The 16,440-nt window shown below is 40.0% G+C and overlaps 1 protein-coding gene across 5 annotated transcripts in view; it reads right to left on the bottom strand.

Moving 5' to 3' along the window:
* myo18b (myosin XVIIIB) overlaps positions 1–16,440 on the bottom strand; it is a 77,634-nt gene that overhangs the window by 28,557 nt on the left and 32,637 nt on the right. For all 5 annotated transcript variants that reach the window (XR_003675251.1, XM_028463117.1, XM_028463118.1 and 2 more), the window contains 15 exons: positions 15,897–16,039; positions 15,709–15,809; positions 14,958–15,021; positions 14,010–14,154; positions 13,345–13,506; positions 13,076–13,166; positions 12,815–13,007; positions 10,362–10,442; positions 10,106–10,226; positions 7,664–7,811; positions 5,332–5,515; positions 5,095–5,245; positions 3,996–4,105; positions 1,381–1,446; positions 1,179–1,307 (listed from right to left, as the gene is read on the bottom strand). Coding sequence is in view for 4 of the 5 variants with exons in the window: in XM_028463117.1 (XP_028318918.1) it covers positions 1,179–1,307; positions 1,381–1,446; positions 3,996–4,105; positions 5,095–5,245; positions 5,332–5,515; positions 7,664–7,811; positions 10,106–10,226; positions 10,362–10,442; positions 12,815–13,007; positions 13,076–13,166; positions 13,345–13,506; positions 14,010–14,154; positions 14,958–15,021; positions 15,709–15,809; positions 15,897–16,039 (1,889 nt within the window). In the remaining variant the exon portion in view is untranslated. The remainder of the gene's footprint in view (positions 1–1,178; positions 1,308–1,380; positions 1,447–3,995; positions 4,106–5,094; positions 5,246–5,331; positions 5,516–7,663; positions 7,812–10,105; positions 10,227–10,361; positions 10,443–12,814; positions 13,008–13,075; positions 13,167–13,344; positions 13,507–14,009; positions 14,155–14,957; positions 15,022–15,708; positions 15,810–15,896; positions 16,040–16,440) is intronic.

Raw genomic sequence — 16,440 nt, 5'->3', positions numbered from 1 at the left:
GCTTGTAAATGTCATTGAAATCCGTGAAAATGATAAAGTTCACTTTTAATTTGAAACGGCTTCATTGATAAACAATGTAACAGGTTGATTTGATCAGATCATTGATCAGATTACTGCAGTGTGAGGATCGGCCGCATTCTGTCCGAGTCACAGTTCAAATCTCTCTCCTTGATCAGCGCTTCATTATCAACATCCGCGTACATTACATCATCACCATCAACAGTCATTAATGTTTCACATGTTATTTACTCTTGTAGTGGATCAAACTGTGGCTTTACTATACACTGTTAAAATAGTTCAATCTGTCTGAGTGACATCTGTCAGAGTTTGTAACAAGCTGCACTCGTACGCGCACACACACACACACACACACACACAGCTGATAGGCTCCACGATGCACAGGTAAAACATAATGAAATGTAACACATTTTGTCTCGTCTAGAACTGGTAAAAACGCTGATGGTCAATCCTTTGGCTTGCTTGTGTGACTCCTCCCACCACCCCTGTGACAACCTGACAGTGTCGCTCTGGATCGATTCTTTCCGGGAGTCTGTTCTGCAATATCTAGAGTCCGTGTGGCTTCAAATGTAACTACGTCCAAACTTGTGGTGCACTATAATGTTTCACCTTATCGGGGCGCTGTACTTATTCCAGGTTAGAAGCGCGTAAGAGGAAAAGAACTTAAGCACACCGGAGAATACGCGTAAAGCCAGATTTGAATGGGAACGCCCATATTTCAGGGTTGCTCCACCCAGAGTCCGTAACAGGGATGAAGGCGCGCAGTGACTGACTTAAGTACAGGGGGAGAATAGCACGCAGCCAAAAACAGCACCACTGCGCAACTTTTTTGACATACTCGCATGGGAGAACAGAGCCCTAAATCAATACAACAGTTTCTTATAATACAAAACAAAATACCATGCCATTCCTTCACTGAATGATGCACATAAAATAGTGTAATTTAAAGAAAACAAATAATTTATATCAATGGACAGCTGACCAATCATAACGCGCACACACATTGTATAAGATCAGGTACCGTACATGCGCCTCTGTTTGGGCGTTCCCGAAGCAACGTATGCGGAAGTGAGACAGAGAGGTGAGTGACAGCGTATGAAGCGACAGGATCCTGTGTGTTCCCAGGATCTGTGAGGTTTTAAACATTAAATCTGTCTCACCTTGAGTTTGCGGTACTTCTGTCGGGCCAGGTGACCCTCGCAGGCGGCCTGCAGGCGGACCAGCCATCCGCTGACGTGCTGCTCTCTCTGCTGCTCCAGGTAGCGCAGCACACCTCGCTTCATGAACACCTGACAGAATAACTCTGTTAAAAAGAACTTCTCCAAACAATTGAACAACCTGTAGCTGTGATGGAATCCTCACCCGGCTGCAGCCGACAGCCACGCTGCGTTTGTCCACGTCCAGCTCCACCAGCAGCTCGTCTACAGCCTGAGACACACACACACACACACACAAAGAAAGATGTGATCTTTACATTGCCCGATCTGGTTAGATCTCTGAGGCTAAGCAGGTCTGAGCCTGGTTAGTAGTTGGATGGGAGACCACTGAGAATTCCAGGTGCCACAGTGGTTTCTGTCATTGTGTCCTTGGGCAAGGCACTTCACCCACATTGCCTCGTATGAATGTAGTATGTGAGTGAGTGTTAGTGGTCAGAGGGGCAGATGGCGCACTATGGCAGCCTCACTTCTGTCAGTCTGCCCCAGGATAGCTGTGGCTACAATAGTAGCTTACCACCACTCAGTGTGGAGTGAAAGAATAATCCCTTAATTCTGTAAAGCAACTTTGAGTCCAAAAAAGCGCTATATAAAATTGATGTATCATTATTATTATCCTAAAAGAGAGATGGGCAACTTTTATCACAGCATTAACACAAGAAAGTGTTATTGGAATTCATTTTGCTTGTTTTTGTTGCCATTTTGTGTGTCTTTGGAGTGTTTTTGTGTATTTTTGTTGTTTTGTATAATTTGAGAGTCATTTTCTTGCATTTCTTTTGACATTTTGTGCGTTTTTGTGGCCATTTTACGTGTTTTTGTTGTCCTTTTGTGTATTTTTGTTGTAGTTTTGTGAGTTATTGAGTCATTTGGCATGTTTTTGTTACTATTTTGTATGTCTTTTTGTGTATTTGTGTTGTCCTTTTGTGTATTTTACGGTAATGTATGGTTTTTTGGAGTCCTTTTGTGTATTTTTATTGTGATTTCTGTAAGTTATTAGAGTCATTTTGCATGTTTTTGTTGCCATTTTGGAGTGTTTTTGTGTCATTTTGTGTATTTATCTGTATTGTTATTGGAGACATTTTGCGTGTTTTTGTTGCTATTTTGTGTGTTTTTGTTGCCATTTGGGGGTATACTTTGAAGCTAGATTAGTATATACTGGATTAATCTCCTCTTAGGCTTCACCTAACCAAACATTCCCTGTCAGAGAGAAGCTGTCCTACGAAGGTTGATAACAACACGCTAATTTAAGCCAAGGGATTTCAGCCTTGCTACGTGTGTGCTCCCACAAAAGGGGTGGAGATTGCAGCGTCTGACCAATCACTACAATAGAGAAACCTGGCAGAGCGACCTTTTTAACAATGGAGGAGCAGCTTATGCTCTTGAGCAAATATAATGAATTCAAAACCATGATGACAGCAAAGAGCAACAGTGTTAGAGCAGCGCATTAGGAGGGATTGGTTAGGAGGCGGACCTTAACCTGGTCCTGAATTATGAATAAATAAAATCCATAATTCAGACCAAAAACAACGCTGTTGTTACAGAAAAGGCAGGAATGAAAGAACACAGGCAGGAAGCTGCTGACACTGTTAATACATAAAAGCGTGAGATTATTTATGATATTAATCTATTAGATGATAAAACGGAGAGTGCTCTAATCAGTTAAACTTTATTATAGCACACACATTTTTCTATTCAGGTAGACCACAATTTATTGCACACACACTGGGATGAGAGCACATTGTTTCACCAAAATATGTTCCTGCTGATGCTGTCAGCCTCACTATAGCGTATGAATGAATGAATGACTTCACCCATCCATGCATACGATCGAGACACAGGCTTCATCAACTGACTGTAGATCAGTCCATCAGATATAAATCTATATCTTTCCTAAAGAATGTCATTAGTGAATGAATTTATTGCATTTATCCATTAATAATATTTCTTTCCTAAAAGCAGATTACAGATCTGCACCAACCAGGATCTTCTAACAATGAGCAGGTCATTTTCTAGGAGAATTGATTGGTCAGGAGGCGGGGCTTTAGCACTCGCTAAGATCCTAGCCAGAACAAAACCTGGTCCCGACCAGGTCAGTCGTTCAGCCTAAGTTACCAAGGTGAATTAGCCCCATAAGACGTTAGCGAGCTTTGTAGGACAGCACAAACTGATAATCCCAGAAGTTAGCGAGATCAGAGGTAATCTAGCTTCGTAGTATAGCCCAGCTGTTCTCAACTGGTGAGTCGGGACCCAAAAGTGGGTCGCGGACCTGTACTGGGTGGGCCACAGACAGCTGGTCAAACACAAATAATTACTTAAGGTCTTTCACATTGGACTTGTCTTTTAAATAAACTTTTATTTTGAAAGGCATGCTGTGGAATGCATTTTGCATAGGAAAATATATAGATGTATGTTTTTTAAAAAGTAAATGTAAGTGTTTTCATCAGCTTTTTTTGAAAAACTAACTTTGGTTGGTAGAATCCCAGAAAAAAAAAAAAAAGTGGGTCACGATTTAATGACCGTGGCAAAATGTGGGTCCCAGTGTGAGACCAGTTGAGAACCCCTGGTATAGCCCCTTAGTGTCTTTGGAGTCATTTTGTGTATTTTTGTTATTTTGTATAATTTTGGAGCCATTTTGTGCCTTTCTGTTGACATTTTGTGTGTTTTTGCTGCCGTTTTATGTGATTGTGGGGGCCGAACAAAACTAGACCAAGGGCAGAATGTGGTCGCCCGGGCCGCCAGTTCCCCATGACTGGTGATGCTCACCTTCCTCTCGTCGTGGCTGACAAACATGGAGGCGTATCGCTTCATGATTGGAGGAGACAGAGCCTGGAAATGACACCTGAAGTCGCTGAGGGTCATGTGCTCAGGGTAACCTGCAGGTGAGAGACATCAAAACATTCAAGTCAAGTCAAGTCAAAGTGTTTATTGTCATCTGTACAGTTAGAAACACGTTTCCCTGTACAATGAAATTCTTGCTTTTTTTTTTCAGAGTTCACTGTAAACTGAAACTGTTTCAATGTTGATTTTAGTTATTATTGATTAATTTAGTTTTTTGAATTATGGTTTTGTAGAGAGATTTGAAATATTTTAAGGTGTTTTTGTCTTCTTTTTTGTGTACTATTGTTTATCTGATACTCTTGTGCATTTTTCTCCTAAAAAGTATTGTTTTTTTTACTACTACTTTGGTGTTTTTCATCTCCGTAATGTTTTTTACGTGTTTCTTCTGCGTAGTAGTGCGGCGGCCCCAACTGTGTTGTAAAGCTGCTCCGCTGACAGTAGTTTGTATTTTTGTGTGTTATTGGAGTCATTTTGTGTATTTTTGAGTATTTTTCTGTAATGTATGTTTTTTGGAGTCATTTTTTGTATTTTTGTTGTCATTTTGTGTATTTATCTGTAATTTATCTTTTTTGGAGTCATTTTGTGTATCTTTATTGTAGTTTTGTGTTATTGGAGTCATTTTGCGTGTTTTTGTTGCCATTCTATGTGTGTTATTGGAGTCCTTTTGTGTATTTTATTTTCATTTTGTGTATTTTTGTAATCACTGTGTATTTTTCTGTAATGTGCTGTATATTTTTTGTAGTCATTTTGTTTATTTTTATTTTAGTTTAGTAAGTTGAAAAAGTTCAGAGTTCACTGCAAACTGAAACTGTTTCATTGTAGATTTAAATCAATCCTGATTCATTTAGTTTCTTGAATTATGGTTTTGTAGAGAAATATTAAGTATTTTAAGGTGTTTTTTTTTCTTCTTTTCTGTGTACTGGTGTTTATCTGATGCTTTTGTGTATTTTTCTTCAAAAAAGTGTATTTTTTAACTTCTACTTTGGTAATTTTTTGTTTCTTCTTCGTAGTGCGGCTGACCGACCTGTGCGGTAAAGCTGCAGCGCTGACAGGATCTGCGTGGAGCGAAGCTGGACTCTGAGAGCGGGAACATCAAAACTCCCTCCGTCGCTCTTGGATCGGACGCACTGCAGAAACACCGGCCGAGCTCGACGAATCAGATTCACCAGCGCGTCCTGCAAGGGGCGGGGACAACAAGGCGGAGCCAATGAGGACAGTGGGAATGCTGGGATGTGATGGAAGGTGCAGGGTTGGAGCTCACAGCCTGTAGTTTTATGGAAACACACAGCGAGTGTCTGCGAATAGCCCCCAACCCCACGCTGAACGTCTTTCTGATGGTGCCGTTCCTCTGCAGGGAGCGCTGACTCCGCCCCTCCAAGCCCCCCACCCCCCGACACAGAGGGGGGAGGGAGATCCTCGGGCTGAACAGGGCCTTCACCTCCGCTCTGTGGAGAGACGACAAACACAGGAAAACAACAGAAAACTGAATCAGTCAAACTCAGGAATAGGAAACACGTGGTCCTGGGGCCGCATGCGGGCAGCCCTTGGTCCAATTTTGTGTGGCCCCTAAAGTTAACTGACAAAATGTCTGAGAAAGCACACAAAATGACAGAAAAATAAGAAAAAATTACAAAAAAAAAACACCAAATGAAAAAGCAAATAAACACAAAAAAGACAAAATGAGCAAAAATAGACATTTTCTTCAAAAACACACAAAATAACAATAAAAATTAAGACAAAATGATGTCTAAAACTAACACAAAAATACACAAAATGACAAGAAAAACACACAAAATAACAAAAGTACACAATATTATTTCAAAAACACACAAAGCAAAACACAAGCATACACGACTTCCAAAACAAACACACAAAAAGAACTGGAAAATAACTCCAAAAATGAGCAAAAAAAACAACATCAAATATAAACAAAGTGACGTCCAAAGCAAACACACAAAACGACAACAAAAATGCGAGAACAAGTAAATGGTAACTAACTGTAATTCAAGTACAAATATCAAAAACAAGTGTTATGTTTATTAAACTGTCAAATTACATTTTTCAAAAAAAAAAACTTTTGCTTCTGCAACAGATTTTGATTCTGTTAAGTTCTTAAAAAAGTAACCACAGTAAGTTCCCAGTACGTTTTATAAAAATAAAGTGCAATCATCTTCCAAACTAAAATGCATTGAGGAGTAGGTAGTTTAACAAGGTCTGATGTGGTTCACTGACACCTGGTGCGCTATTATCCCATGTGCGTAAATCCAAAAAGTGGTGCAGCAGCGCTGTTTATTGCTGTGTGCTATTCTCCCCCTGTACTTAAGTCAGTCGCTGCACGCCTTCATCCCAGTAATGCACTGTGGGTGGAGCAGCCCTGAAATGTGGGTGTTCCCATTCAAATCTGGCTTCACGCGCATTCTCCAGTGTGCGTAAGTCCTTTTCCTCTTACGCGCTTCTAACCCTGGAATAAGTGCAGCGCCCCGATAAGGTGAAACATTATATTGCACTATAAATATGGACTTAGTTACATTTGAAGCCACACAGACTCGTGCGTCGCGCAGCAGCTGTGATCACTCAGCTGCTGCTGTGTGATTAATTAAAAAAATTGACAGACGCAGACTTCTGTCCAACGTAAAGTCACAGTTCGATCCACTACAGAGGGAAACAAGCTCATATGCAGATGAGGAAGGACCACAAACTGTTCCCACACATATTTTGATGAGGCTCAGCTCAAGTTGCTTTAAACAATTTATATTTAAAACTGTGTATTATGGAAGCCAATAGTTCTGTTTCACTGCAAACATCCCTCTGTATTAAAGCATGACGCTCTGCGGCCGCGTTATTTCCTCATATCTCTAGCATTTAACTCAGTCACACTTTACAGCGATGATGATGACGATGATGATGATGATGATGATGATGATGATGAAAAGGAGAGCGATTTGAACTGAGTCTCAGTTACGCTGCAATAATCTGATCAATAATCTGATCAAATCAACCTGTTATGTTGTTTATCAATGAAGGCGTTTCAAATTAAAAGTGAATTTTATCATTTTCACGGATTTCAATGACATTTACAAGCGCTGGGAAAACTCCAGGTTCCGTAATTTCTAGACAGCCCAAAAAAAATGACATCACCGCCTCCTTTCCTTCAGCCCGCCTTCATTCACACACTACGCACTTTTGGTCTACCTTACGCGCGGTGGGCGTGTCAGCAGCCTGGACCGGAGAATACGCATAGGAGAGAAACGCGTAACCGCAGGCTGGCAAAAAAGCACTGAAGTCCAGACGGGAGAATAGACCCCTTAGTGACCAGGAGTTTATGTGCTATACATATGTTGGCACGATTAAACGTTTTTTTCGTTAAAAACATAATTTAGAAAATCGATTTGGACATTTTTTTGATTGATACGATAATTGCGCCAAGAAATATCGCGATACATTGTCAAATCGACTTTTTTCTTTTACCCTTAATAATATGTAGTGTGTGTTATTTTAAATAGTTATTTAAAATTAATATTCTGTTTGTTCAAACCTCAGCTATTGATTGCACTGGGATGTCCTGGGTGGATGTGAGCTGCGATGGGACTCACATGTTGGAGTTCTGCAGCAGACTGACGGCGTTGTGAGCAGACGGATTGTTCTGGATCAAACCAAACCAGCCGCTCAGGTCGTAGCGAACCGGGTCTGCGCCCATCAGGTGCTTCATCTCACACTGTAGCGGCTGCTCACACTGACGCACTGCGGGAGATTGAAGCGTTTTAACAAACTCACACGTACACACACGCACAACAGGAGCAACTTAAATGTAAGTTTACAAAACCCCTAAAGCAGGGGTGTCAAACTCAGTTTAGTTTAGTGGCAAAATACAATGTAGTTTGATCTTAAGTGGGCCGCAGCTTTTAGGCAGGAAAAAGAGCAATTTCAACATTAATGTCCTCAAGTTTGTACTTTACATGATGTATAAAAACATACATGAAGTACAGTATGTAAGGCACCAGCAATATCCAGGCAATAAGTGACAGATATCAGTCCCTGCAGGATTTTGTGTTTTAAATTGCAGTGATTTTGTGACCAAATTTAATTTGGGGAAATTATGTGAAATAATTTCAGGAAAATTGAGTTCTTTGAACAATTTGAGATGTAAAATGACTGCAGTCATGTAAGCATGGGAAAATTGCGATCCTCCAAATATTGTGGAGTTTTATTGAATTTGTGTATTTAGAAGAGCTGAGATATGTATCTACAACTGAATGATTTGGTAATTTACACAATAATCTTTCATTTTTAATCATTTTTCTGTCTTTTTACCTTTCTGCTGCAGGCCAAATTGGATGGTCTAAAAGAGTCGACTTTGGCCCCCGGGCCTTGAGTTTGACATATGCGCTAAAGGGACGCAAACATGTTTTCATTTATGAGTTTAACATGCTTAGTTGTACATTGTGATATTTCTACACTTTCATCACAGTATGCCAGTGGTTCCCAACCTTTTTTTGGATCATGACCCCATTTTCTGGCAACCCACAAAGACATTTTTTTTTTCTAGACTTAGTTTTTCATCATGTTTGTTATACTGTATAATAAATACAGAGTAGCCAGGATTAGTGACAAGTTATTATAAAACAGTTGTTTGACATTGTGTTGTTTTAATTTAAAATATTATACTAATTTTAAAAATTCTAAAATCTATTTTTATTTTTCTGAAATGTCAGGCGACCCCTAGGGCACGTGTCAAACTCATGGCTCGGGGGCCAAATTTGGCCCTTTGGAGCATCCACTTTAAGTAAGTAAAAATGACAAAATGAGAAAACATGAGTCATTGGGTAAACGAAACTCAACAATAATTGCAGGTGCTCACAGTTTTCCCGGTGCTAATATCACATGATTGCAGTCATTTTTTAATGTTAAAATGTTGAAAAAATTCAAAAATACAAAACCTTAGATTTTACTCAAACTATTGCATATTATTACCCTTAATTGAATAGAAATTGGTCACAAAATCTAGGAAATTCAAAGTGCAGACCCTGTTGGGATCAATATCTGTCACTTATTGCTTGGATGTTGTCGGTTTCTTACATATTTAGTATTTTATGTATACGTAAAAGTGCAAACTCGGGCACAAAAACGTTGAAATTACTCAATTCCACGGATAAAATCTATGGCTCACTTGAGATAAAACTAGGGATGTAACGATTCACTCAACTCCCTATACGATTCGATTCACGATACTGGGTTCACGATACGATTCTCTCATGATTTATTTTACAAAATGGGACTGTAGACAAAAATTTTTTTTGGGAAAAAAACTAGAAAATACGGTACTATTTTCCTTTTATTTTTAATTGTCAAAAGAATTCCTTGATAAACTATTCAAAACAATGCAATTTAACTAAAAATAAATCTTGAATTAAATAAATAAAGGAATAATACAAATGAAAATGAAGCCGATTAATTTAAATTTTGGTTCTATAATAAACAATGCAAAACTGCATAATAGTTATTTTTCTTTTTAAAAGTGCAACTGAAAATTTATTTTTTGCCTTAACAATTGGACTTTAAAAAAAAAAAAAAAAAAACCTGATTGCAATGATTTACGTCATATTTGTTTGAACCAGCAGAGGGCGCTGGTAACACAGTGGTCGGTTGGCATGCAGATATCTTGCAGTGAAGAAGAGAAGCTATGCTAGCAGACAGAGCTAATAGAAAAATGTGACTTTTACAGATATTCAAGTATTATTACAGATTTTCTTTCGGTCCTAAAGGGGTAATGAATCATTTATTAACATATTTAAGAGTAGAAGGCAGCCAGAAAGAAAGTATTAGCAGACTCCGCCCGACGCCTACACAAAATCAATATCAACCGTGATACCTATGAATCGATTTTTAACTGCCTTACGATTAATCGTTACATCCCTAGATAAAACTGCTCCGTATTTGGCCCCGAACTAAAACGAGTTTGACACACCTACCACATGGGGTCCCGACCCCATGTGGTTGAAAAACACTGCAGTACGCTAATACACACATACACACACCAGTGTTGCTGTAATACTGGCAGACTCGCTCCACGGCGCTGTTCTCAGAGGAGGCCGGCGTCGCCATCTCCTCATCCAGAACCCACAGCAGACCTCTGGCGTCTCCGTCAGCAGCACGCACCTGAAACACACACACACACGCACACACACACATGTAGCATCCATTCTAGGTGAAAGGAACAATACATCTGCACAAGAGGGAAGTAATAGGAAGAAATAAACACCAATAGAGCAGATAGATGTGAGGTGGAAGCACCTGTGGAGGAGGCTGGTCGATGGCGGAGACGACCTCGGTCGGGCTGTTCTCTGGACACTCAAACTCCACTTTGACCTTTTCCTGTCAAAACATATCATGTGTACGAACAACATCCTGATTATTACCGTAGATAAACGCAGCCTGGACTGAAGCGGTAAATTCTACTTCATTAAACTATCAATCATTGTTTTTATGGCAACTGAAAATGGCCAAAAACATTGTAATCGTAGGAGTTATTTTTCTTCCGCAACTTGCTTTGTCGTGGAACTCCTCCTAGGCTGTTAATGCAGCACTACTGACACATATGTCAACTTATAGGGGCAATGTCAAGGGTGTGCAATCGACATTTTTGGCGCCAAAATGTCAAGGTCAAGGTCAAGGTCGCGTCAAGTGTCAAAACCCAAACTTTCTATATCTCTATAATATTCATCATACAAGTTTGATGCTTACATTTCTGAAAAGTTCATCTCAAGTCGAGTGTTTAATGTCATCGCACCGAAACTGTACAACCTACTAGTAAAATGATAGGTAGGGGTCAAAGTTCATGGCGCACATAATCACCCATAATAGAAAAATGCCTATAACTCTAACATACAAAGTTTACACTGCCTCATATTTGATACACATGATGACTGTCCATCTCTAAACAAGACTCAATGTCAAAATTATCCATCATGCTTTGCGTTCTCAGCTCAAGTGGAAAGACGATGTGTCGTGTTGACTGCAAAATAGTGTTGGATGAATCTTATAAGATGGGAGCAGGTCACTGATGACAAAAAAATAGGCTGTGATCAGTGGGAGGGGCCTATAATGTCACTGGAAAATCCTTCACCATCACACTCTAAATGCTGTATCTTGGCTATTTTTCAATGGATTCGCATCAAATTCACTGAGAGTGGTTTTCCCTTTCATACTGGATTTTTTCGACTGGCGCCATAATAGAAAAACCGCTATAACGATCATATACAATGTTCAAACAGCCTCGTATTAAATATGACCTTCACTCAAGGTCATATTTAAGGTCAAGGTCAGTCTTTTGTTTTTCCTGCATTATTATTTTCAATTTAATTAGTAAAAACAACAACATTATGGGACATTACTCAAAAACAAAATACACACAATAAGATGTCTTTCACATGAACAATTCTGACAAATCAGAAATGTGTACTTTTAACCACAATAACAATTATATTGATTTTTTCTCCACGAATTTGCCAGTATCAATTTTCAATCGCCAAATATACGTATTTGCCTAGTTTCATTTCATTTGTCTTCTTCAGAAGGAGGAAGTTATTGGAATGAATATGAAACAGCCACTGCACAGGTTGTCAAATGTGGAGGAAACAGTTAAACAGCCTTAGTGTAGAAGTTCTCAACTCATGGGTCAGGACCCAAAAAAGAGTTGCAAACTTGTTTTCAGTGGGTCATGGGAATTGTCCATGTTTTTTTCTGGTTTACAACAGTTCTGAAAGGCATTTTTTAAGGAAAACACTTTATGGCACAAGTGTCAAACTCCAGGCCCGGGTGCCAAATCCGGCCCTTTGGAGCTTCCAATTCGGCCCACAGGAGAAAGCAAAAATGAAACTTAACAATATCTGCAGGGGCTCACAGTTTTCCTGGTACTTATATCTCATGTTTGCAGTCATTTTAATGTTAACCTTTTGAAGAAAACTCAAAAATCTTACAAAATCCTCAAGTTTTCCTCAAATTACTACTTGACATTTTCCTTAATTAAATAGAAATTGGTCACAAATCTAGGAAATTTAAAGTGAAGATCCTCTTGCGATATCCATCACTTATTGCTTGGATATTGTTTCCTACATATTCAGTATTTCATATATACGTAGAAATGCGAACTAGGGCACAATAATGTTGAAATGACTGGTTTCAGGATCAAATCTGTTTGAGATCAAGCTGCTCCATATTTGACTCATCAGATTCATGTCAAAAGTCAAGCGCGCAGTTTTACAAACTCAAGCACAATTTAAAACTACTCGCGCACGCACAAATAACAGGCACGCACATGCTGACGCTGCTCTACGCTCGCGCGCACTCAGCTCGTTCTGAGTGGAAATGAATGTGCGCACGCAAAACAGACTTTTTACATTTAGGAATGGGCCCCTATAGATGGCCCCTGGAACACCCCTCCTTTCTAGTGCCTATAACTTTTGACGAGATGGAGGAAATGGCCCGCCCCTAAATGCCAAAGGTCAGTTTTGCGAGCGTGCATAAATTTTCACTCCGAGCAAGCAGAGAGAGCGTGTGCACGCAGAGAATGTGTGCGAGCATAGAGCAGCGTCAACGCGCACGTGCCAGTTATTTGTGCGATTGAGTAGTTTTAATTTGCGTGTCAGTGTGTAAAACTGCGTGCATGACTTTTGACATAAATCTGATGCCATAGCACTTGGCATTAATGATAAAAACGCGTGTGTGTGTGTGCGTGCGTGCCTCACCTGTGTGTATCTGTCCAAGGTGTGTGTGAAGGTGTGTGTGTATTGGTGCTCCAGCAGCCTCTCCTGCAGGTAGTTGTGGCAGAGCTCCGCCCACCCGGCCCCTCGGTCCTCCGCACTGTGCCTCGGGTTCCTCAGCCCGGGGGCGTCCACCACCATCACCGAGGCTAAGGTTAGCTGTTGCCCGCTCAGAGCCCTGCAACACACACACACTGCTGTTTAATACGCGCGTGTGTGTGTGTGTGTGTGTGTGTGTGTGTGTACCTGTTGATGAGTGAGATGATGGCAGTGAAAAGTTCCTCGTAGAGTCCAGCAGCCATCCCGTCCACACACTGAGTAGCCGTCAACCTCGGACCTGTACACAGCAGCAGAAACCAGCCAATCAATCACTCACTCACTCACTCACTCACTCACTCACTCAATCACTCACTCACTCACTCACTCACTCACTCACTCACTCAATCGTCCTTTCCCCCCTCCCACCCAAAACTGGCCACCCTGCCTGTAAAGTGTAGCTCCAGCCCTGGCCTTACCGTCCTCCGTCTCGCTCCTCTCTCTGCTGCCCCCGGTGGCTCTCTGCAGCAGCTGCCGGAGGTGATGCTTGAAGACGGCGGTTTGCAGGTCCTCGCCCTCACAGCCCAGGACGGAGCTCGCAACCTGAGCGCTGTCAAAATTCACAAACTGCCTCCTGCCCACTGCAGTGGCAACAACAGCACACAGAAAAACACACACACACAGACAGACATACGCACAGAGGTAAGGAAACACAAAATACACAAAAAACCACTTTGAAGAAGAATTTTAATGTGATGGGTTGGATGGATGAAAAGATGGATGGAGAATGGATGAACAGACAGATGGATGTATGGATGGATTGATGGTGGAGTGGATGGATGAACAGATGGACAGACATACGGATGGATGAATGGATGGATGGGTGGATGACCTGATGGATGTATGGATGGTTGAGTGGATGGATGAACAGATGGATGTATGGATGGATGGATGAGTGGATGACCAGAAGGATGTATGGATGAACGGACGGACACATAAATTAGTGGATAGAATTGATGGGTGTATAGATGGATGGTTAAGTGGATGGATGAACAGATGGATGTATGGCTATCCTCTGTTTACGCTTGGACATCATGTGACTTGTGACACCATGTGACTCACACGTACAATGACTCAGCGTTACCTTTACAGGCCCCGGCTGCTCCCAGATGGTAAATACCAGCCAGAACTTTCCAGATCGCCTTCTGCTCGCTGACTGAGAAGCTAAGCGTTTCCATGGCAACCTGCAGCTTGGCGAAAGCCACCGAGGCGCGTTGCTTTTCCTCCACCTAGACAGAAGAAGAAGAAGAAGAAGAAGAAGAAGAAGAAGAAGAATTATATTTATTTTCAATAAAAACGTGTTTTTAACTTGTGTTGAGACAAAGGGTGATTCATGTGAAAAGTGAATAATACACTTAAAAAGTGTTAAAGCAGATTATCATTAGGAAGTGCTTTCTTTTCTATACTAGCCAATTAGCCTGTGTCTTAAATCAGAATCATTTTATTGTCATCGTGCTAACGTTTCATACACACAACTAAACTGTGGTCGGAGGTCTCGGCTTCCAGTAATGAAAACAATAAATAGTTAGAGAAAAAAGAAAGGCTTAAAGAGTCGTAAATAGTCAGAATGAAAGTATAAACACAAATAAGAATGTATAAATGCAAATAAAAGATTATGCTAGCAGCTTAGCCTAATGCTAGCCATTCGGCCTCATGCTAGCCACTCAGTCTAGCATAATGCAGTGGTTCCCACACTTTCCCCTTCCTCGTACCTAAGGCTGCACGTGGTGCGTTAAAGTCAAACAAAAGCAAGATCATTTTTTTCTTGTCTTTTTTTTTTACCCTTTCCAAAAATATCATATCGTTATTGTGGGCCCATGATCAACTATTCATGCAAGCCACTCAGTCTAATGCTAGCTGCTTAGCCTTATGCTAGCTACTAAACTTAATTCTAGCCGGCCAGGCTAATGCTTGTTCAGGTGCTAGCTGGAATTCTTCTTCAATTTAAAGGGGCGAAACAGCAACAAACAAAACTTTTTAAGACAAGACACAGTATGAGCCCCAAAGACCAGTGGGTGAGAAGGATTCGTACCTTTGTGGGGTGAACGATCCCAAACGAGTTGGATTCAGGAAGCTGGTGAAGCTGTAGCTCAGTCCTAACAACAAAAACATGAGACTACATTCAAAAGTACCAAAGAACAAATCGCTTATGATCAGATTTTCATGTTTAAACTTCATTTTCCTGAACCCGAGGTTAACTTTTTAAATTGCTGAGTTAAAAAAATTCCCTTTAAATTGTGGAAAGCTTTCAATTTAACAATTACGGTTATATAAAAAATGTGTGTCATTGATAATCACAAAAGTAGCTATAAAATGAAAATGTTTTATCAGAAACTCAAAACAAAGTAATCCAAAAAATTTTATCTTAAAAAAGAAAAAACACATTACGGCCTTCTTTTGTTAGAAGTAAGAATAGAAGGCACCGTGTAAATAAGTCTCCTTTAATTTTACACCATAATACATTTAATAAATTCACTTTTAAATCCTTTTTTTTATTGGAAAAATGAAAAATTTAATATTTCTGAATTTTAAAACTTACAAAATCCAACATTTTATCAGGTTTTTTTTTTTTTTTTTTTTTACAAAATTCAAAATTTTAATTTAGTTGTAAATATTATTATTATTATTATTATTATTATTATTATTATTATTATTATTGTAAAATTCCAAAATAAAAAATCCCAAATAACAATTTTTTTTTTTATTGACAAATGCAAGTGACAGTGGTTCATGACCCACTTTTGGGTCCTGACCCACTGTTGAGAACCCAACAGTATCATTACCTCATCTCTGTGCTGACGCCTGCCAGCATCTGAGAAAACACCAAGAAGTTTGATTCCCCTGCAGTTTTCTGACAAACCTTCCATTTATCCAACATCATAGTCTGAAAACAGGAGAGAACACACAACAACATCAGACTGTGTGTGTGTAGTGTGTGTGTGTGTGTGTGTGTGTGTGTGTGTGTGCCTGCCTGTAAGTGTCCAGCAGCAGCCTGTCCAGCGTGGTTGAAGTCCAGAGAGAAAACCATGGCGAAGCGAGACGAGGCGTCGCTGTTTGCAGAGGCGACGCAGCCGAACGAGCGCAGGACGGTGAACATGGCCTGGACTCGCTCCTCTGGAGACAAACACACACACACACACACAAATAAAACACAATGACTTTGTGTGTCCAACATCTACACAATCTAAACACTAAGCCTCAAACACATGTTTTTCATTTCATTTCATTTATTTTTTTTTCATGGTAATGCAACGTAAAATTGGTACAACAATCCAGCAAACACAACAATAATACATTCCATGAAAAGAAGAACTCCTCCCCCATTCTTAACAAAAACGTTACAAATTAGATGGCCTCACCGATGCCATAAGATAACAATAGCCCAGAACAGATGTATTCAACTTTCAATTTTAACAATTTTCTTTTTTTTTACTATTTTTTATATTTTATTTCTCAATTATTATAAATGATTTTGCTAAAACAACAGTTGTTGTAAATTTAACAATTTTCACATT

Source organism: Gouania willdenowi, chromosome 12 (assembly GCF_900634775.1).
Source record: "Gouania willdenowi chromosome 12, fGouWil2.1, whole genome shotgun sequence".
Lineage (NCBI taxonomy): Eukaryota > Metazoa > Chordata > Actinopteri > Blenniiformes > Gobiesocidae > Gouania > Gouania willdenowi.
Note: the sequence above shows the minus strand (reverse complement) of the source record. Positions and strands in the feature narration are given on the sequence as shown.